A 23,867-nucleotide genomic window follows, 5' to 3' on the forward strand; every position below is an offset into this window, starting at 1 on the left:
GTCCTCCTCTTCCATACCTTGAACCTGGGTGTGATGGTTAAAGCTTCAGGGGCCATCTTGTGGCCATAAGGAAGAGGCCATGAGAATTCGCAAAGACATCAGCCCCAATGTTATTAACTCACTGAGCCAACTCAAGCAGCTACATACCTCCAGACTTCTTGCTACATGAGAAAAATAAACCATTAATTGCTTAACCACGCTGGGTGGATTTTCCATTTCACGCAGCTGAACACATTCCTAACGGACCCACATGCTGTCTCCCATATTACTGTTTGGACTTTATCATTATCTCACATACACATTATTAGCCTTGTCTCCCTCACCATGAAAGTACGCTTCTTGGAGACTAAGTCCATGTCAGATGTTTTTTGTTTCCACAGGGGTTATAGGCAAGGTTTCCAGGGATGGTCTGTTCAATTTACTACTTTCTTTAGGGTTTGTGAGCAGGGAGATGTCATCATCAAATAGCTGAAATATGGCCTCTATCTCCTATTAGATTAGTCTTTCTCAAAGTGTCAATATGAAAACATGCATCAGAAACACCTGGACTGTTTGCTAAATGCAGATCCCTAGGCCCCCTCCAATCCCAACAGAATTAGAATCTCTGGGATTAGAGGCTGAGAATCTGCATTTTTAATAAGCTCCCTCAGGTGGTTCTGATATATGAAGTTTGACAACTGCTGGGGTTTAAAAACAACAACAACTGTGGATCCAAAACCTATGAGAGCTTTGGCAGCACTCGTCTGGACCCTAAGGCATGAGCCCCTCCCCAGAGGCCCCACCCTAGCCCTAGAGGCCTAGGAAGCCTCAACTGGCATAACTGCTCAAGATCCTTTCTTGGGCAATATGGATAAAGTCGTGGGCACACTCTGTGGCATACTGGGATTAGGAAACTAACAACAGATGCATTCCCAGTAACTGTCACTTCCCACCATACCAATGCCCACATCCCCCAGTTTAAAAAGAAAACCACTATGCAGAAAAGAAGCAATGGAATCCGTGGCCCACTACAACGATCACCATGATCCAGGGAGCTCTCAGAGGATGAAGCATGCTGGAAAGAGGAAAAGAAAACTGGAGAAACTTACAGAGTAATACACAAACTAGCATTTGGGACTCCTGACTCAGAGGAACAGAAGAGACCTCCGGTGGCCCTTTTGGGTTATTTATTTACAACATGCAATTCTGAACAGAATCTTCTCTTGGGCACTGCTCAGACAGAGACAGAAGGCTGGGCCAGGGCATCCCACACTTTTTCTTCCATCAGCGGAGTCCTAGCCTACACGGCTCTCCAAAGCTCCGAGAAAGAAAATACCTGTGTGCCTCCCCACAGAATTCCCACGCCTCTGCTACCCCTTGATACTTACATTATTTCATTTCTGACGATCATTTTCCCAGATGACAGGTGCACACAGAGATGCATTCTAGGGGAGCAAATAGCATACTCAACACACACACACACACACACACACACACACACACACACACACACACACTAACTCCACTTTCAAACTGGTGACCTTCCTGCCTGCTGACATGCGGCCAAATTTAAAACCACGGAGGAAAAAGGAAGACTTGAAAGTGAACCAGAGATAGATGCTCATCCAGGCTAGAATGGGGGCACAAGGGCTAAAAGATTCAGTAGGGATTAAAGAGTTCAGGCCTTGGAAACACACGGGCTGGAAACTAGTGGCCATCCCAGCTCTGCACACGCCCGCGCCACCACCTTCCTTTCCTCCCAGCCCCATGGCCACCACCCTCAGCAGGTGCCAGCTAATGGGAGTTCCCAAATTTAATCAAGCCGTGCGTAGCACGGGGCCGGTTGGAGGGAGGGATGTGAGTCGAACCCTAGAGATGTTTCGAACAACGTGGATGCTCAGTGATTACGTGGACGCCAGGCATTTTCTAAAGCTCTCGAAACCTTCTTCCTTTGACCAGACGGCCTTCGGAAGAAATAATTTCTGCCATCTTCTTTCTGAGTAACTTTGCACCCACCCCCCATCCCCCCCACGAAATTGCTTCAAACTCCCCCTCAAGTTCTGTTGGAGAGAATGTTACAACACGCCAAAGATAAAACTGCTGACCCCTTTTTGCACGGTCCCACCGAGATTCAGAGTATTTTCCCACACCACCTGTGTGTGCTGATCCAGGGTTGTTTTTGTTTTTTGTTTGTTTGTGTTTTAACACGTTACAGGCCTGCAACAGCTCCCTGCATCAAAATGATTTGACTGGAAATGGGTAGCTCAATGGGGAATTCTTTTTCATGCATCTTGCCTCCTGACATGTACATTACTGAAAACAAACAAGCAAACAAACAAACCAAATCCAAGGAGCAAAAGGGGGGCTGGGAAGGAGGCCGAAAAAGAAGAGGTCTATCTTTACAGGCAGCCCCATTCTGCGAGCAAAAAGCACCTTTTGACCACCTGCAGAATGCGCAAGGTCACGTGGGTTCTCTGCAGCGCCTTAATGTCTTACCCAGCACACAAGCAAGCCCCCGTGGCATATAAACAAATTCACAAGCGGAAAAAAGGGAGAACTCACTCCTCAAAGAGGAAGCGAATGATAACCACAGCCGCAAGAATAATAATAAAGAATAACAGTTACTACTACTCCTCCCACCACCCAGCCAAGCGCCGACGACAGCAGTACAGTAAAGGGACACCCAGTGCAGGCTTTGCAAGATAAATCACAGGAGACCAAAACGTGCCCACCTTGCTACCCTCCCACCCGCCCACCCCACCCCCAACAAACAGAATCAAGGGAAAGGGGATGGTGGGGGAGAAGGGGGAGGGAAGGAAGGATGGCTTTCTTTCCATAGGCAACACCTACCTCCAGGGTCCGGATTTCTTTTTGTGTGAGGTCGTTGGAAGTAGCACATTTGGTCCTAAGCCCTTCCAGGTTGGAGATGCTCAGGTCTATCATGTTTTGGACCAACTCGCACTGCTGTAAGGCTTTTTGCAAACTCAGAGGCTGCTGCTCCTCGCTTTTCGTCATGTTTTCCTCATCCATCGCTTGCTCTGCAAGCCCCCTTCCCCTCCTCCTCCTCCCGGAGAGAAAAAAGGGGGGTGTGGGGGGAGCAGAGGTAGTCTGCCCCCTACGCCTCTCCAACCACTGCGACTTCTCAACAATGTCTCATGAAGAAGAAACCCAACATCTCACACAGGGTTGAGGGGGTGGGGGTGGGAGGAGGGGACAAGAGCCACAATTTATTATTTTATTTTGGGGTATCAAGCAGACTTCATTAGAACGTCTCCTCTCTCTGAGTCTCTGGTCCCTGAAAAGGAGAGATGCTGTTTCTCAGAAGCAAACCAGGTGATGTGATGCTGTCTGTACACTTAGGGAGGAGGAGGAGGAAAAAGAGGAGGAGGGGGAGGGAGAGGAGGAGGGAGAGAAGGAAAACAGCGCTCACTCTTTACACACCGGCTCCATGAAGGACAAAATTATATATTTTTGGCTGGCTGGCTTTTATGTCAAAAAAAATCTGGTTTGCCCCCCTCCCAGTTGCAGTGACACGGCATTGTCCACCGTTTGTGGTGCTTTAGCGCGTTCTCAAGATGCTGTCTGCATTGCTCCCGCGGCTGCGGCGGCGACTGCGGCTGGTTGCTGGCTCGTCGTCGCGCTGCTGCTGCTGCCGCCGCCGGGCTCCGGGGGTGACGGCTGCTGCATTCGCTCCTGCCTCGCTCCACTCCGACATCTTGCCTGTCAATCAAGGGGGGTGGGGGGGGGGCAAGGGAGCGCCGGCGAGGGATGGAGAGCAAGGGACCTGCAGCGGAGCGGGTTGGTGGAGAGGCGCGGTGCGCGCATCCGCCCCCGCCGGGCCCCGGCCCCGGCTCCGGCTCGCCAGGGACCCGCCGAAGGAGGCGGAGGAGGAGCGCGCAGGCTCGCGCACCTGGCCGGGAAAAGGGACGACTCCCGGCGGCTGCAGGGGGAGCGGGGGGCGGGATTTCTAGGCGATGCGGAGCTCGCGTGGCAAAGTGAAATTACTACCGGGCGGGCGTGCGAGCGAGCAGTCGGCGGGCGGGGGCGCGGGGTAAGCGCGCACGGCGGGCCGAGGCTGCTCCCGGGGGCGGTGGAGATGGCAGGGACTGTGCTACAGCGCGGAGGCTGGGCCGAGGGGGCGGGGAGAGGGATTTGGTGGCCGGGTGGGGGTGGGGGCCACTACTACGGCACCGCTCTCGCGAGACGAGGACGGAGCGCGGCTCAGCAGGTGCACTCCCGCAGGGAGCAGGTGTGCGTCCAACTTTAAACCCCGTAGTGCATGCTGGAGAAACGTCAGCGTGAACCTGGGCACGTCCTCTCTGGCTTTCTAGCTCTGTGTGTGTATGTGTGTGTATCTGTGTGTGTGTGTGTGTGTGTGTGTGTGCGCGCGCGCGCCCGGGTGCGCGCGCTTCTGCCTTTTTGCTTGTCGTCTCTTGATACTGGGGGAAAATGAAACAAACCTGGTGATCTCCCATGAGCTGTAGGAAGCTGCCTCCCAGAACTGTCACCCCGGCCTGCAATTGCCCTGAGGGGTGGCTTTACATTTGGAGAGTGAAAGGGGCTTTGCTTCAATCTGATTGTTACCATGTCCTACATGTCCTGCATGGTCTGATCCCCGTCTACCTAACCCCCCTTATATCAGCAAATTACGGTCCCAGAGTTAAGAATGGATTTTACGCTACAAACAACTGCTGGAGAAGGTGTGGGGAAAGGGAGCCTCCTGCACTGTTGGTGGGCATGTAAACTGGTGCAGCCGCTGTGGAGAACAGCATGGAGGTTGCGGAAAGATCTAAAAATAGAGCTACCATATGATCCAGCAATCCCACTCCTGGGCATATATCCGGAGAAAACCATAATTCGAAAAGACACATGCACCCCAATGTTCACTGCAGCACTGTTTACAATAGCCAGACATGGAAGCAACCTAAATGCCCATCACCTGAGGAATGGATAAAGAAGATGTGGTACATGTATACAATGGAATATTACTCAGCCATGAAAAAGGAAATAGTGACATTTGCAGCAACATGGATGGACCTAGAGATTGTCATACTGAGTGAAGGAAGTCAGACAAAGACAAAGATCATATGATATCACTTACATGTGGAATCTAAAAAAATGGTACAAATGAACTTATTTACGAAACAGAAATAGAGTCACAGGTGTAGAAAACAAACTTATGGTTACCAAAGGGGAAAGGGAGGGGAGAGAAAAATTGGAAGATTTTAGTTGACATATACACAATACTATATGTAAAACAGATAACTAATAAAGACCTACTGTATAGCACGGGGAACTCTACTCAATATTCTGAAATGACCTATATGGGAAAAGAATCTAAAAAAGTGCATATATGTATATGTATAACTGATTCACTTTGCCGTACAGTAGAAACTAACACAACATTGTAAATCAACTATACTCCAATAAAAATTAAAAAAAAGAAAAGAATGGATTTTACGTTTTTAAATGGTTGGGGGGAAAATCAAAAGGATATTTTGTGACGTGAAAATTAACAAGGAATTCTAATTTCAGTGTTCATAAATAAAGTTTTATTGGGACACTACCACCCATTTATTTATTATGTGTCTGTACCTTTGCATTATAGCAGCAGAATTTAGTTGCAGCAGACACTGTATGACTTGGAACAGCTAAAATATTTACTATCTAGCCCTTTAGAGAAAAGTTTGTTATCCCCAGGTTAAGTCGCCAAACACAGTCTTGCCTCAGAGGTCTATGTACTCTATGTCCCCTCTGCCCAGGTCAAATTTCCCCCTAATCCTCTCCTGTTTGGCTCCTGTCACTTACTGTCAACTCAAATAGGCTTCATCTCCCTGACCATCTTAACTAATAGTACTTGCATCACACATTGCCCAAAGGATGTATTTAGGATAATTAGCAAAAGGCACCTCTTTAACAGAGCTCCATTCCAGGGATTGGGCTTATGGGGCAGAGTAGACTCAAGAGTTCAGGGTACAATATGTATTCCTTAAAGGAAGCCACTTAAGAAGCAGAGAGAATGACAACCCATGGTGGCAAACTTTTTCTCAGACTGTGGGTTGTAGGGTTTTATGGCTTGTATAGAGCTGAACCAGCATTTTCAAAATCCCCCTGTCGATGAGGAGCCCAAGTGTCTTCTCTATGCTCTCAATCTTATGGACTATGAAGTTTATAGATTCCAATTCTCTGGTAAAATTCTCTTTTCATCCATTTTCTCCATCTTCTGCTTTGTTTTTCTTGAACATATTAATTATGGTTATTTTAAAGCCCCTGTCTAATTCCAATGCCTTGGTCACCTGTGGGGTCTATTTCTACTGACTACTTTTCTCTTTGTTTTCAGTGATTTGGTCCTGTCTCTTGGCAGGCCTTGTAATTTTTGTGGAATGCCATACAATGTCTGTGCATGAAAAAAATATCTAGAGTCTCCAGGTGATGTTATCTAACTCTGGAGGGGGTTCACCCTTTCTCTGCAAGACAGATGGCATGAGGACTGACCATCTTAATCCAATCAGAGGCTGAGCTGGATGGAGGCTGGGTTGCAGTTTTGATAAGACACCATTTAACTCTGGCCTTCACTTCTAAGGCCTTGCCTTTCAGGATTTCCAACTGAGAAGTTTAGGTGTTCACCGAGGCCCCTCCCGCCAGTCCTGAGTTCTAATGGCAAGACTGCTGGAAACTCTGCTCTGTTTTTGTTTGTTTGTTTGTTTGGCCGCACTGTGCAGCAGGCAGAACTTTCCCAACCAGGGATCGAATCCCTGCCCCCTGCATTGGAAGCACGGAGTCTTAACCACTGGACAGCCAGGGAAGTTCCCCCGCTCTGTTTTTCAGGAACCTTTTGCTTGGTTTCTTAGCTTCTTGGCCTGCACTGTTTCAGAATCTGCCGACTGTCTTAAGGGGGATGTTGCCATCTATCAAGCTCACTTTTCTGTCCCCCCACTCCTTCTCTCTGGGATATTAGCCTATCAAGTCCCTGGTTTTGTCTCTCCAGCCCTAGAAGACTGCCGAGAGTTCTGTGGTTTCTCTGTCCCCCAGAAGCAGCTCCCTGCCTGGGAGTGAACTGATGAGAATTGTATTTCATCTCAGAAACTGCATTCTAGGGCTTCCCTGGTGGTGCAGTGGTTAAGAATCCGCCTGCCAGTGCAGGGGACACAGGTTCAAGCCCTTGTCCAGGAAGATCCCACATGCCGCGGAGCAACTAAGCCCATGTGCCACAACTACTGAACCTGCGTGCCACAACTACTGAAGCTCGTGAGACTAGAGCCTGTGCTCCACAACAAGAGAAGCTCGTGTATCACAACAAAGAGTAGCCCCTGCTTGCCACAACTAGAGAAAGCCCACATGCAGCAACAAAGACCCAACGCAGCCAACAGTAAATAAATAAATAAATAAATCAAAAGAAACTGCATTCTAGCTCTGAATGACGAATGTCTCAGAGCAGCTTCTTCAACAGTGGAAATAAATTATCGTTACTGGGCTACTGAATGAGCTGAAGTTGGCAAGACTTCATTAGATCCCATAGCTTTTAGTTTCAACTATAAGAACAGTCTCAAATTTAAATATTAGAAGGCCATTCTAGTCCAACCAAAACTTCATTCTCACATCCAGTGTGGTACCTCTTCCCCGCCCCTCTGGTCTGACCACAGATGGCTCAGGAATCTGCAGTGTGGAGACTAGGCAGGCGTGTCCCTTCCTGCCTCCTCTCCAGTTCCCCTTGCTGGTGTGCAGGAGCAAAGGAATGAGTGGACAAGGGCCCTCAGATGGAACAGGCGAGAACAGGTGTAGTTCTCGCTTGAGTGTCAGATCCCGCCCCCGCCACATCCTGATGAGCCCTCACATGCTGGCTCTTTCACATGGGGGTGAACTGGGGTATCTTCAGAGGCCTCAGTGGGGACCACGTGGGGACTCAAAGCACACGCTGTGACCTCTCGCACACCACTTTTCCACTCATACCCCAGGAAGTACCCTACATTCTCTGAGGGCCCCTTGCCTGGCAGGCTGGGTGAGTTTTTCAGGATGACTCAAGTCTAATATATGCTCTAGCTCATGAGAAACAGGATGCACCTTTGCCCTGCTGCCCTCTCTCCTCACCCCAGGCAGCCTTCAGCGGGCAGTGAGATGCCAGCCACTCCCCCTCAGTGTGCCCAGTCTCATGAGTCTCATGGGTGATTCTTCTTTGAACTCTCCTCTCTTGGCTTGGGGGTTGGCAGGGGAGAAGAAAACCCCCTACAAAGACCTGTCAGCAAAACCTCCTCTGGATAAAATCTTGAACTTGTCTTACATCGGCTGGAGGCTGATGGTTACTGATGGTCAGAGGACCAGTCTGGCTGCCTCTTAATGGAAGGATGGAGTATCGTTACCCACTGCCCTCCCTTCGAAGCCTTAGCTGTAGTCCTGGGTTGACAGGAAGAGTCTCATTCCACATCCTGTTGTATTAGGAATGACCTGCCCCCAATATTTTCTAAGTTGCATTATGAATGGGGACGCAAGTTGGGAAACAGCAGATTCAAAGGTAGAGGGGTGGTCGATGACCCTGGAACTGAAAAAAACTACCATTGACTTGTCCTTAAAGAGGCTCAATGTACTGTTTTCCCAGGGCATTGCTTTCTTTTCTTTTTTCCTTTTTTCCTACTGACTTCTTCAAGGAGGGGAAAAAGCTCAGAACACTAACCCCCAGGACACAACCAAATCTTCATAGCTGCAAGAGGATTATTATTGCTCTGTTCTAACTCATTGATCCCCAAAACATAAATGGCTTTTTAAAAAATACCTTTGATGAGTGCAGGCAGAAAGTTCCTATCTTTAACCTTGTGGATTTGTCCTAACATCAGAAAACTGACTTGTTCTAGAGTTCTTCTCTCGGCCTTTTGCCTCTTTGTCTCTTCATTTTCCAATGTGAGCAAAACAACCAGATCACTCTCTTGATGGTGAGACAATTTGAGCTCATCGTAATGGACGGATGATTAGGCCAGTGATTTATGCTGGCTTTACAAATTAAGCACTGAACGACGCACTGTGGATTTTCAGACACAGCACCCTCAGGATGGAGAAGGATGCGGACTGTGGCACTCTCCGGATACTGGGAGATACACAGCCGAGGAATACTGAAAATTGCAGTAAAGTGATGCCATCAACCGAGCTTGCTTACTTCTCATGCCATCTTGTCTATGAAGTTCTGCATTAGCCCAAATGGTGTCTTTGTGTGAATCAGAAAAAGGCATCTGCTCTGCAAGGGGACCAGGGGTCACAGCTCGTGGGGCAGAGCACGGTCTGGATTTCAGACTTACTCCGATCTGGGCACCTTATGAAGGAAACAACCTGCATGGCATCCATCTGCAGCAGCCCTGACGAAGTTCCCAATTCTTTTGGTTTTACTGTTGAAAAATATGCATAACGTGAAATTCACCGCTAGTGACATGTAGTCCCTTCACAACGTTGTGCAACCATCACCACCATCTAGTTTCAGAACGTTTTCCTCACCCCAGAAGGAAATCCCGTACAGGTTTAGCAGTCGCTCCACATTCCCCCCCCACCCCCGCCTTGGGCAACCACAAATCTGCTTTCTGTTCCTATGGATTTATGTATTCTGGGCATTCCATGTAAGCGGAACCATACAGTATGTGGCCCTTTGTGTCTGGCTTCTTTCCCTCTGCATAATGTTTTCAAGGTTCATTCATGCTGTTGCATGTGGCAGTCCTTCATTCCTCTTTGTGGTTGCATAATATTCCACTGTGTGCATAGACTGCATTTGATCGATCCACTTATCTTTTGGTGGATTTTTTTCCCCCACCTTTTGGCTATTGTGAATAGTGCTGCTGTGGACATTTGTGTGCAGGTTTTTGTTTGCACACCGGTTTTCGATTCTTTGGCTATCTATCCAGGAGCGGAATTAGCATAGACGGTCATTCTACATTTAACTTTTGGGGACACTGTCACTGCTTTCCATAGCGGTTGCATCATTTTACATTCCCACTAGCTCCAACTTTTCTACATCCTCCCCTCCTGACTCTCCTTGCATCGATGTTATTTCATTATTGGAAAAAAAAAAAACTATCGTAATGGTGTACTTAGGAAAGTATTGACACATTCATTTCTTGAGTGCCTGCAATGTGCTGGGAGAATGCTACATGCACAGGATTTAAAGATTAATAAGGGACGGTGCATTCTTCAGTTTTCTCTTAGTTACAAGGGACAAAAACCCAACACAAACCAGTTTAGACAAAAAAAGTGACTCAGGTCACCAGGAGGTGAAGGGGAAGAATCTTGCTCTAGCCTGGCACCATCCTTTTCTCTCCCCATTGCTCAGCTCTGCTTTCTTCTGTGTTGGCTTCATTTTTAGGTGGCTTTTCCCCAGGATGCGACAAAGATGGTAACAGAGAGCTTAGCAACTCCATGAGAAAAAGAGTCCCTTTCTCCTTAGTTCCAACGAAGTTCTAATTCATTGCAACTTAGTTCCAGCTGGTTTCAACATAATTTGCAGGACTGAATGTGCACTAACCTGGTTTAGGCCACCTACTCCCAAGCCAGTCACCTTGGCCAAGGGGGTGAATGTGAGGATGGGCCAGGCCTGGGTTGTAGGAAGTGGCATCAACTCTACCCAAACCACGTGGTATGAGATGAGGGGAGGGCTAGTCCCCCAAGGGAAAGAGGAATGCTATTATCAGAAGAAGAGAGGGTATATTTGGCCAGACAAAAGGATCAGCAACATTCCACCCTCCTTGAGAAAGTCACAGACTAGTGCAGAGACCCGTGCAAACAAATCCTGTAATTATAATATGCTCTGGAAAAAAAAGGAGGAGAGTCCTTTAGACCCCTGCGAGGGAAAGGGGAGGGACTCTGGTAAGGCTCTGTTGAGGTTGAGATTCTGAGGCTGAGACTAAAGAAGAAATGGGCCATTTGCAGCTATGTGGATGGGCCTAGAGATTATCATATTAAGAGAAGTAAGTCAGAATGAGAAAGACAAATACCATATGACATCACTTATATGTAGAATCTAAACCATGATACAAATGAACTTATCTACGAAACAGAAACGGACACACAGACATAGAGAACAGACTTGTGGCTGCCAGCGGCGAGAGGGGACGGGGGAAGGATGGATTGGGAGATGGGGATTAGCAGATGCAAACTTATATATACAATGGATAAAAAACAAGGTCTTACTGTATAGCATATTCAGTATCTTGTAATAAACCTTAATGGAAAAGAATATGAAAAACAATACATATATAATATATATATATGTATAACTGAATCACTTTGCTGACCACCAGAAACTAAGACAACATTTTAAATCAACTATACTCCAATACAAAAAAAAAATTTTAATAAATAAATGAAGGAATGGGAATCCTCCAGGTGCACACAGAGGTACCGGCTTGTGCCAAAGCACAGAGGTCTGAAATCAATGGTGATTATAGACAACTGCAAGAAACATGTACTTGTCATGATAATTTTTTTTTTTTTTTTTTTTTTGCGGTACACGGGCCTCTCACTGTTGTGCCCTCTCCCATTGCAGAGCACAGGCTCCGGACGCGCAGGCTCAGCGGCCATGGCTCACAGGCCCAGCCGCTCCGCGGCATGTGGGATCTTCCCGGACCGGGACACGAACCCGTGTCCCCTGCACCGGCAGGCGGACTCTCAACCACTGCGCCACCAGGGAAGCCCTGTCATGATGGTTTTTAAAGTCACAATGAAAATACTAAGCCATGTGGCCTGGCCTTGAGAAGGCTCATGCTGGTGAGTGAGAGAGGTCCTATCAGTCCCTCCTCTACTGCTTGGCTTCAGCAGCCTCTATAGGAAGACCAACCACCCTCATTTACTGGGGACTGAGTGGTTTCCTGGGATGTGGGGCCTTCAGTGCCTAAATCGTGACTGTCTAAAGCAAACTGGGACAACCTGGTCACCCTAGAGTGAAGTTCCCAATTCATGAGCACCTACAGTGTGCTCAGAGTTGGGATCAGCGCTATGCGAGCATATGTTGCTATGGAAGACTGAGCCCTGTGTTGAAACACAACTTGCACACAGATGTTCAGAGCAGCACTATTCACGAGAGCCAAAAGGTGGAAACAACCTAACTATCCATCATCTAAAGAGCAGATAAACAAACGTGGTCTATCCATACAATGGAATCTTATTCATCCATGAAAAGGAGTGGGGCACTGACGCAGGCTCCAACACGGATGAACTTGAAAACGCGATGCTGAGGGAAGGAAGCCAGCCACAAAAGGTCACATCTGTATGATTCCACTTACACGGAATACCCAGAAAAGGCAAATCCAGAGAGACACACAGCAGATTAGTGGTTGCCAGCGGCTGGGGGAGGGGAGAATGGGGAACGAGTGTTTAAAAGTATGGGGTTCCTGTTTGGGGTAATGAAAAGGTTCTAGAACTAGATAGGGCTGATGGTTGTACGACACCATGAACGCACTTAATGCCACTGAATTGTACACTTTAAAATGACTGAAATGGTAAACTTTATGTTAAGTATATTTTACTGCAATTAAAAAAAGAAGAATCCCCAAAAGGTATATAAACTAGGTGAACTAAAAGCCAGCCCACTGGGCCAAATTTGGCCTGCAGTGAGTTTCATTTGGCTTCAGGGAGTTTTAAAATTTGAATTTGTGGCAAACAGATCTAAAAGGGGAGCAATTTATTTGGAAAAATTCGAAAGCCTGGCCCCACTGAGACCGCATCTGCCCCTGGCAATGTCAGGAGGAGGGCGGAGGGGCCGCTTTACTCTGAGGCTGAGGCCTTCCAGTCCCCTCCAGTCCCCTTGCCCCCAGCCTTCACCTGGGCTCCTTCCCTCCTGTGCAGTACCTGCCTGGCCCACGGAGGCCCTAAGCACAGGCTTTCCAATACTTGCACAAAACAATTAGAAAAGAGGCAGATGATAAAGTCTGGAAATCAGGCACGCTACATGGTGACTTCCATTTTCATCCCCTTGTAAATGAGATATCAGTGGACTATCATTTCCCCCAAAATGCTATATGACTTTTGAAAAGGTCAAGCAGTGATTCAGAACCTTTGCTGCACATGGGAATCACCCAGGAAACTTTTTAAAGTATTGATGCCTGGGTCCTACCCGCCCCCAAGAGATTCTCACTTCTTTGGTCTGGGGCACAACTTGGGCATTGGGATTTTTTTAAAGCTCTCCAGCTAATTCTAACATGCAGCCAAAGTTGAGAATTACCGCTTTACAGCTGCCTTTTAGAGAATCGCCCCCTTTTGGCCTCAGATGTCATAGAGCAAACTGCACACAAGTTGAAAATCTCTGTAGTTGTTACTAACATGTCTTTTGTTGTTCTCAATATCTACCCCTACAGACACAAGCTCTCCTCAGCTGGAAACACATGAGCAAATCATCTATTTTGTTTTGGAGGGGAGTCCACTGCTTCATTATCAAAAGGACATCTAAAGCGCCTCATAAAATCGAGACATTAACCGCACGTTTGTTTAATGGGTGTGAAGGGCTCCAGTCCACAGTGTGCTTCAGCCTAAGGAAGCCATCTGATAACGAACACATGCTGTTTCCCCCGGCCGGAGTCTTAATGGTTTGTCATGTGAATGTGTGTGCATTGTTCAAAGTGATCACCCCTTTGCAAAGTGCAACTGTGACGCAATTGCTAACATCCTGGCCATGCATTTTCCATGTGCTCCTGCTTGTAAAGCTCTCTTCCACCAGAGCAATTCAACGGTGCAAAAAAGCATCTGCTGGCAGGAAAAACAAAACCTGTTCCATAGTCTGTGCATATTCAAGGCACGCTACCTACCTTGGTACCAGACCTTTGCTGAGGTCAGTTGTGCCCAGGTCAGAGATGAAGCCCACCACCGCCTCCAGTTCACACGTGGGCTGTCTGTCTGGCCGATAAAAGCAGAACATGCCTCCTCTTCACACCCCACCACAGCTGTCTGCAACTTGCCTGGTGGCCCAGTGTTGGCTCAGCTTCCAGCACCCATCTGTGACTTGGGGGAAAAAAAAGAAAAAGAAAAAAGAAATGCATGTGGTGAGGGAACAAAATTGCCCACGTCATCCTGGATGAGCCTCAAGTCATCCAGTATTTGATTGCCTTCTGCAAGGTAGAGACCTGGAGTTTATTGAGCCTCGCTTTGTACCCAAGTCAGAAAAATGGAACTGAAGGTCCTTTACAAGTCTCGTCTGCGATTTTTGGACTTTCCTTTTCTCTGAAGACATGGAGGAGAAAATTAGAAATGTTGAGTGGGACAGATCACAGGTTTTCCCCTGTCTTGTGCTTTTTGTGCACAGAATCAGATGAATCGGAACCAGTTTAGTTTTCTTGGTAAATTGAGAACACTTTTTTTTTTCCATCAAAAGAAGTACAAATGTTGGCTTTTAGTTTTTAAAGACAGACCCGGTCCCCGGTTTCAAATGAGCTAGAAGGGGAATCGTCCTCAATCCTGGGACATTCACCTAGTCATTAATTTGTTTATTTATTCAATCCAAATATCAATATATTTCTGATTTTAAATAAAAAGTCTGATTTCCTGATAGGATGACACAGTAGAGCTGGGGTCCAGGAGAGGTAAGAGGCTCCTACAGGGAAAAATACTGACCTGGAGCCGGATGGCCAGGTTCAAATCCCAGCCCTGCCACCTCCTGGCCCTGTGACCTTATTCAAGGGATTTCAGCTCTCTGGATCTGGGTTTCCTCACCTGTAAAATAAGAGTAATAATAGTCTGCCTCCTGGGGTGGCACTGAGGATTCAGTGACTCAACTTGTGTAAAGTGCTTAGAACGCTGCCTGAACATTAGTTATAACTGCTTCTGCCCCTGGAAACACAATAGCAGCACAAAGGCAAAAGCATTTTTGTAGCATGGCAGGTTTACACACATGTAGCACTGTCACAAACCCTTTTTTTTTTTTTTAAATCTGTATTGGGCTAAAATTGGAAGATCCAGTTCAGAATTTCTGCAAGTGCCCCAGGCTGACCAGTTACATCAGAACTGCAAAATCCCAGAGAGTTCCCTGGTGGCCTAGTGGTTAGGATTCCGGGCTTTCACTGCCGTGGCCAGTGTTCATTCCCTGGTTGGGGAACTGAGATCCTGCAAGCCGTGCGGCACGGCCAAAAAAAAATTGCAAAATCTCAGATCCCACCTGGGACTTACTGAGGCTCTCTGGGGTTAAGGTCCTGGGGACCTGCATTTTAACAAGCATCCCATGGGGCCGTGATGTACCCTAAAGCTAGAAAAGTATGAACAGACTTAACAAATGACGATACCCGTGAAGCCCAAATACTGCTGTTGCGGATCCACTAAAGTAGTGCCTCCAAAACTTCACTTGAATATTACCTTTATGCACAATTTTTGCCCAATTATTTTACAATCTGACACAGCATATGCTTATAGTTTTCTATAAAGTGACTCACGGTTTTTACAAAAGTGAATTTATTTTATTATTTTTTTAATTGATTTTAAAAAATCAGTTTAATCGGAAGCCTGTGAATTTATTTTAAAAGGGAAATTTATTTCATTCGAGTGAATGAAAAAAATAGGTATCTTGCATAATTAGATGATAACTATAAAAGTAAATATAATTTTTAAAATAATGTTATTAAATTCTACCTAGACACTGTTACCAGCTGAAACTCTGAATTTGCAGCAGCATCTTTAAAAAAGAAAAAAGAATCGGCAAGGGTTGGAGAGGTGTTACAGTCTTTCTAGCATCACGTGGAGACCTTCTCCTTCATGAAATGATTGCAAGGGAATGAGAGGGGAATAACTTCCTCATTGGGGGATTCAGTGCCATTTAATATTGTATCTAGGACTTCCCTGGTGGCGCAGTGGTTAAGAATCTGCCTGCCAATGCAGGGGACACGGGTTTGAGCCCTGGTCAGGGAAGATCCCACATGCTGCGGAACAACTAAGCCCGTGCACCACAACTACTAAGCCTGCGCTCTAGAGCCCGTGAGTCACAACTACTGAAGCCCCCGCACCTAGAGCCTGTGCTCTGCAACAAGAGAAGCCACCGCAATGAGAAGCCTGCTCGCCGCAACTAGAGAAGGCCCGCTCGCAGCAACGAAGACCCAACGCAGCCAAAAATAAATAAATTTATTTAAAAAAAAAGTGATCTCCATTACACTTTTAAAATATATACATATATTGTATCTAAGCAGCCCCTTAAGTCCCTCCTAGTGAAGTCACGGAGCACACTTTGCGCAGAACTGCAATCAGGTCTTTGTCTGAAAGTTTACTGACTCTGGATTTGCACACACACTCACAAAAGAACAAAACAAAATCAAAAGCCCCAGGATATTCAAGACACTGGGAGTCATGGTCCGGGCAGTCCATACTTCTATCTCCACGAGGCTCCAGGACCCACTTCAGATGTCACTGTCAAGGGCGACAGATAGATTTGGGTTGGTATCCACTACCCACTCACCTACTATGCTTTGTGACCTTGGGCACACCCCCAGAATCTATCTCCACAACTGTAAAATGAGATGATGCCTGTCCGAGCCAAGATGACATAATGATGTATGAAAAGCCCCTAACACAGAGGGTGACACGTGGTTGATGTTCAGTAAATGGTAGCTTTTAAAAATTACCAAGCCTTCATATTTTAAACCACTTCTGATAGAACTCTTTGTCAAACACTTTTCTACTTCCTAAATCCCGTGTAACTACTTGATGACTCAGGGTTATCATTTTGAGTATCTCTGTAGTCATTTTATTGTCTTTGGACGCATTTCTAATAGCTTCCCAAATTCACCCTCCTCTTTGGTCATTTCATATACGCAGTGGGCTGGTAACAAAGCTAAGTGTCCACCAATAGAAAACTGATTGAACCATAGTGAAATTACATGGGTAGCCAATAACAATGCAAAAAGATACTCCCATAGCAATAAGAAAAATACAAATTGAAGCACTCAGCTATTTTTTGTCCATCTGCATAGCAAATGTTAAGTACAATATTATCTAAGGTGGGTGAGGAAATGGCAAATAAGAACTTCTATACACTAATGGTGGGAGTGTAAATTGGTACAACCTTCTGGAAGGCATATGCATTTGACCTAGCAATTCTATTTCTAAAAATCTATACAACAGAATCTCTTCCGTACAGGCACAAGAATGTATGTGCAGAACAAGTATTGGTGAACATGTGGAGAAGTTGGAGCCCTGGTGCACTGCTGGTGGGAATATAAAGTGATACAGCTACTGGGAAAAACAGTATGACGGGTCCTCATAAAATCAAACATAGAATTACCGTATGATCCAGGAATGGCACGTTGAGCACATAACTCAAAAGAATTGAAAGTAGGGACTCAAACAGATATTTGCACATGAATGTTCATAGCAGCATCATTCACTGTGGTCAAAAGGTAGAAACAACCCAAATGTCCATCAGTGGATGAATGGATAAACAAAATGTGGTCTATTCACACAGTGGAACATTGTTCAGCCTTAAAAAAAAGAATGAAATTCTGATACATACTACAACATGGGTGAACCTTGGAGACATTATACTCAGTGAAATAAGCCAGACATGAAAGGACAACTATTGTATGATTGCACTTATGTTGATTACCTAGAATAGTCAAATTCCTAGAGACAGAAGTAGAATAATGGTTACCAGGGCTGCGAGAAGGGGCAATGGGGAGTTATTGTTTAATGGGTACAGAGGTTCAGTTTGGGAAGGTGAAAAGTTCTGGAGACGGATGGTGGTGATGGTTGCACGACAATGCGAATGTACTTATGTCACTGGACTGTGCACTGACAGTTAAAATGGTAAACTTTATGTTAAGTATATTTCACCACAATTTAAAAAAAGAATGCAGTGCTAAACCAAAAAGGTATACTTTTGAACAGAACTTTGATGCCCTGGGGACATTTTTCTTTTTATTTCATGTTCAAGACTATGGGTAATGGGAGGACAGAGGACAGTGCAAATCTGGTCTCAAAATAAGCAGAATGCTACTGAGTTTATCTTTTTTTCATTTTGTATCTCCTATTCATCTTCATTCCCATTGAAATACTAACAGAAAACTGCTAACATTTAACAATTAATAATTACACAATTTGGGCTTCCCTAGTGGCACGGTGGTTAAGAATCTGCCTGCCAATGCAGGGGACACAGGTTTGAGCCCTGGTTCGGGAAGATCCCACATGCCAAGGAGCAGCTAAGCCCATGTGCCACAACTACCGAGCCTGTGCTCTAGAGCCTGCCTGCCACAACTACTGAGCCTGTGCGCCACAACTACTGAAGCCTGTGCGCCCAGAGCCCATGCTCTGCAACAAGAGGAACCACCACAATGAGAAGTCCGCGCACTGCAATGAAGAGTAGCCCCTGCTCGCCGCAACTAGAGAAAGCCCACGTGCAGCAATGAAGGCCCAACGCAGCCAAAAAAATAAAAATAAAAATTAATTAATTAAAAAAAATAATTATACAATTAGACGTTGTGATATGATGCCCTTCACAAATTTTGCAAGTCATAAAGATTCAATGAGATAACATGTATAAAGTGGTTAGCACAGTTCCTTAGTTATTATTGTTCTTATTTTTGTCTCATTTAATTCTCAAATCATTAATGTGACTTGGATATTATTGATATCCCCATTCTGTAGCCAAGAAAAACCAAGGCTCAGGGAAGTTAAGTGATTTGTCCAAGGTCACACAGCACATGGCAGAGCTGAGGCTAAAAAGTGACTGTCAGACTCCAAAGTCTATGTACTTCAGAGGTAGAAAACAAACTGATGGTTACCAGGGGGAAAGAAAGAGAGGGGGGAGGAATAAACTGGGAGACTGGGATGACATATACACACTATTATATATAAAATAGATAACTAGGGCTTCCCTGGTGGCGCAGTGGTTGAGAGTCCACCTGCCAATGCAGGGGACACGGGTTCGTGTCCCGGTCCGGGAGGATCCCACATGCTGCCGGAGTGGCTGGGCCTGTGAGACATGGCCGCTGAGGCTGCGCGTCCGGAGCCTGTGCTCCGCAACAGGAGAGGCCACAACAGTGAGAGGCCCGCGTACCGCAAAAACAAAAACAAAAACAAAAAAAATAAAATAGATAACTAATAAAGACCTACTGTACAGCATAGGGAACTCTATTCAGTACTCCGTAATAACCTATATGGTAAAAGAATCTAAAAAAGAGTGGACATATTTATATGTATAACTGATTCACTTTGCTGTACAGTAGAAACTAACACAACATGGTAAATCAACTATACTCCCATAAAAATTTAAAAAGACAACAAAAAACCAAAGTCTATGTGCTTGACCCCTATGCTGAGAATACTTTGCCAAGCCTTCAGTTTCATGAGACAATTCTAATTGTTACTAAGAGTGCACTAAAGCAAGTTTTAATTAATTTTTTACATTTCAAAATATCATTCACGGGCTTCCCTGGTGGCGCAGTGGTTGAGAGTCCGCTTGCCGATGCAGGGGACGCGGGTTCATGCCCTGGTCCGGGAAGATCCCACATGCCGCGGAGCGGCTGGGCCCGTGAGCCATGGCCGCTGAGACTGCGCGTCCGGAGCCTGTGCTCCGCAACGGGAGAGGCCACAACAGTGAGAGGCCAGCATACCGCAAAAAATATATATATATCATTCACTTACTTATTATTGTAGTCAAATATATGATAGTACATATCACTTCTTCAAAGTATTATATGATTTATTCAAAATAATATAGTTGAGGGTCTTCCCTGGTGGTCCAGTGGTTAAGAATCGGCGCTTCCACTACAGGGGGCGTGGGTTTGATCCCTGGTCGGGGAACTAAGATCCCACTGGCCACGCGGTGCAGCCAAAAAAAACCAAAAAAAGAAAAAAACGAAATAATACACTTGAAAGGCACTTAATTTAAAAGACCCCTCTATCCTACCCTTCCCCATCTCACCTTTCAGGTCCTGTTCGTTAAAGGCAACCACCTTCAACCCTTATATCTTTTCCCCTGGTACTTACTACCACCCTTCTCAATGAGAAACTTATACTGACATTTCTTGATTTATCAAGTTTAGAATGTTTATTGGCTCATTTCTCCCACACGAACATCACTCCCCATTACCCTCCTCCTATCTCTCCGACATCATTACATAGCACTTTGAGAGTGGAAAATGTTTGCGTTAGGTTTTTCTTACAACCACACAAATATTGTTTACTGCCAAACCAAGTACATGCACTCTGACTATGCCTCCTTTCCTATACGACTCTTTGCTTTTCCTAGAATTAATAACTAACTTGGTTTTTTTATGTCTCTGGTTTTCTTACTTTTGTTTCTAAGTAATTCTCCAAGTGCTCTGACATCTCTGCCATAGGCCTATCAACAAAATGTTCTCTACATTCAAAGAATCAGTTTCATCTATTTCCCAGAGACCTCCTCCCAGAGTCTGTTTTCTTGCTCCAATCTGGACAAGTTGCTCTTTGGGGACTGCTACACAGCTGTCATTTTGAATCATCTCTTGGCCATTGTCCTTGGAATTCCCTTTATTTTCGCCCATTTAAAATCTCCCCTTCCCTGGAGTCTTGTCCTTCTCGTTCTCACTTTACTCTATCATTTTGTTGGAACACATTTCCAAAAGCTTACGAAAAGAGGGTAAATGGGAGGCAATTTTTTTCAAGTCTCTGCATGCCCAAAAATACTGTTCTAACCTCACTCCTCAAGGATAGTTTCTCTCATCCCTGCCTTCTTCAATTACTACGTGTGAGCTCCCCCAGAAAGGACATGAAGTTGGAGGAGGCGGCTCTCTGTAGCTGAGGCTGATCCCAAAGAAGCTGACAAGCAGAGTCTGTCTCCAGGTCATGCTCCCAGCAGCTGGACAGCAAGTCCTTCCTTGAAGAGGGTCTGGACCATCTCCAGGGCCCATCCTTACTGTATGAGTCTGCTATGGCTGCTATAACAAATTAGCACGAACATAGTGGCTAAAAACAACACAAATTTATTATCTTACAGTTCAGAAGACTGCAAGTTCAAAAATATCTTGCTGAGCTAGTGAAGGTGTTGGCAGGGTTTTGCTCCTTCTGGAGATTCTAGAGGAGAATACATTTCCTTGACTTTTCTGCCTGCTAAAGACTGCCCACAATTCTTGGCTTGTGGCCGCCGGCCAGCAATCACATCACTCTGCCCTCTGCTTCCATTGTCACATCCTTCTCTAACTCCTCTGCCTCCCTCTCTCACTTATAAGGACTCTTGTGATTACACTGGGCCCACTGGGATAATCTAGTATAATCTCCGCATCGCAAGATCCTTAATTTAATCATATCTGTGAAGTCCCGCTTGCCATGTCAGGTAACATAGTCACAGGTTCCGGGGATTAGGAAGTGGACATCTTTGGGAGGCCATTATCCTGCCTACCAAAGTCACCAAAGAGACGGATATTCTAGAGTAGCTGGTGAGATTAACACCAAACAGATACAATGAACTTGATGCCTACATTTGTGTACAGTAACACCTCGCGTGGACGGAGAGCTTACTCTATCCCAAGCACTGTGGTAAGTGCCTGACATGATTATCTCATTTATTTCTCTCAACGGTTCTCTGAGGCAGGCACTATTTTTACAATCCTTATTTTGCAGATGAGCGAGAGGCCCAAAAAGATTGAGCTATTCGCCTCTGGTCAAACAGCCGGTGAGTGGAAGACTCCTTATTCAAATCCGGGTCTGCCTGACTCCAAAGCTTGTGCCCTTGACCATGTCTCTCTAATCCTTCTTTGCTTGTTGCTAATTTAGGTCTTTAGGTTGCTAAACACAACTGCCTCTCTTCACCCTATGTGCCAGCTCAGGGTGGCACACGACAAGGGCTCAATAAATATTTGTTGAATTTAATTCCCAAAAAAGTCATCTCTTGCTGGTTTCCTCATAACTTTTAGGGCATTCCCAATTCCCATATTCTCCTTCTTGCATCCAATACACTTTTGGGGGGGCGGGGTTTGTGTGTTTTGGCCACACCTCGCGGCATGTGGGATTTTAGTTCCACAACCAGGGACCGAACCTGCACCCCCTGCAGTGGAAGCACACAGTCTTCACCACTGGACCACCAGGGAAGTCCCCAATACACTTTTTTTTAAAAAATAATTTATTTATTTTATTTATTTACTTTTGGCTGCTTTGGTTCTTTGTTGCTGCGCGCGGGCATTCTCTAGTTGCAGCGAGCGGGGGCTACTCTTCGCTGCAGTGCACGGGCTTCTCATTGCGGTGGCTTCTCTTGTTGCAGAGCACAGGCTCTAGGCACATGGGCTTCAGTAGTTGTGGCACGCGGGCTCAGTAGTTGTAGCTCATGGGCTCTAGAGCACAGGCTCAGTAGTTGCGGGGCACAGGCTTAGTTGCTGCACAGCATGTGGGATCTTCCCGGACCAGGGCTCAAACCCGTGTCCCCTGCATTGGCAGGCGGATTCTTAACCACTGTGCCACCAGGGAAACCCTCCGATACACTTTTATTGGGCATTTATGTGCTGCCCACTGCAGAAATTCAAAGATAAATAGAACACGTTGTTTACTTCCGGGGAGTTCACTTTCCAGTGAGGGGATCATGATAGTGACCTAGGAGTAATTTTAAGTTTTTCTCTCTTTTCATCAATTTAGACAATTAGCGGTGAATGTGAAAAAAGGAGATATCATTGTTATTGTTTTCCCCCACCTATCGAGGATAGAAACCAGAAACACCAGAAGAGGAGGCTGGTAGCTCTTTCAGACTATTTTTCACATTAATATATATTTTTACTATGCACACAAGTACAGGGGCAGTTTTAGGTTTTGTTTCCCTTTTTGAAAAAATGGGAGCATGGTCTGCAGATTATTCTTATGCTTGCTTTTCCATTTAGGAAGGCACAATAGATATATTGCCAAGCTCACTTCCTCTTAACTGTTTCATTTCCCTATTGATGCTCGTTAAAATTGTTTCAAGTGTTCCCCCCTCCCCAAACTTGCAGGATAGGAACTTCCTTTTGCAGCTCAAGTCCTGGTTACAACCTTGAGGAATGACAGCTCTACCTTTTACTAAACCATTGGGCACCTCGTCCCCAGAGTGATCTTTCCAAAGCATGAGTTTGATGATCTCTCCTCTCCCAAATTTCCCCAAGGCCCTGCAGGATAAATCCAAATCCCAACTGCCTGGCCTAGCGTGAAGATTTTCAGAAGCTGGCCCCTCGTCCAGAATCAGCCTTGAGTGGTGACGGTCTACACACACATTCCACACCCCCATGGGCTTTCTTCATTCCGCCTTAGTGGTCTTCTTGCAGACTCTCCACTGCACAAGCCTGTCTGGATCTGGGTAAATTTTACTCATTCTTCAGTTTCTGCTGAAACATCACTTCCTCAGGGTCCTTCCTGGCTCCTCCCAGCCTGGGGTCTCCCTTTACTCTCTTTCACCCTGGGGACGTGCATCACACTAGTAATTAACTTACTCAGCGTCTGTGTTGCCTGCCCTTCTCTCTCATCCACTTGAGGGTCTTTCTCCTTTACCTGCTGTACCTCCAAGGCATAGCACAGTTGGTGGCCCACTGCAGTTGTCAATAAATGTTTGCTGAAAGGGTGATGAAGAATGACTCACGGGGAAATTTTACTGCTTCTAGTTAATACACAAATGCGTAGGTACAGTCTCATGTTGAATATTTGGTTCCACTGACAGTGATAAAAAAAGAGAAAGACCGCTTACCAAAATACAGGCACCCTACTTTCTTTTTTAAAAGTACCTTATCTATTTTAAGAGTCGTTCTTTTCTCGTGGTTTTTATTCATTTATTTATGGCTTTAATCACTGTGATCCAATTTATTTTTTTAAATTTTATTTTAAAATTAGTTTTATTTTACTAATTAATTTTTATTGAAATATAATTGATTTACAATATTATATTAGTTTCAGCTGTACAACACAGTGATTCAATATTTTTGCAGATTATACTCCAGTTAAACTTACTACCAAATAATGGCTAT

General features: G+C 45.6%; 1 protein-coding gene and 1 long non-coding RNA gene across 3 annotated transcripts in view; both read right to left on the reverse strand.

Annotated features, from left to right (window-relative positions):
• The window catches only part of KSR2 (kinase suppressor of ras 2), a 402,167-nt gene extending 397,879 nt beyond the window's left edge, over positions 1–4,288 (reverse strand). Inside the window, exon 1 of the mRNA XM_049698216.1 lies at positions 2,830–4,288. Coding sequence (XP_049554173.1) covers positions 2,830–3,009 — 180 coding nt within the window. The 5' untranslated portion in view covers positions 3,010–4,288. The remainder of the gene's footprint in view (positions 1–2,829) is intronic.
• Positions 4,289–13,622: 9,334 nt separating this feature from the next.
• The window catches only part of LOC125961290 (uncharacterized), a 109,789-nt gene continuing 99,544 nt past the window's right edge, over positions 13,623–23,867 (reverse strand). For both annotated transcript variants that reach the window (XR_007471799.1, XR_007471800.1), the window contains exons 3-4: positions 14,551–14,649; positions 13,623–13,941 (exon numbers count right to left, since the gene is read on the reverse strand). This is a non-coding gene — a long non-coding RNA (uncharacterized LOC125961290). The remainder of the gene's footprint in view (positions 13,942–14,550; positions 14,650–23,867) is intronic.

This window comes from Orcinus orca, chromosome 15 (assembly GCF_937001465.1).
Source record: "Orcinus orca chromosome 15, mOrcOrc1.1, whole genome shotgun sequence".
Taxonomy (NCBI): Eukaryota; Metazoa; Chordata; class Mammalia; order Artiodactyla; family Delphinidae; genus Orcinus; species Orcinus orca.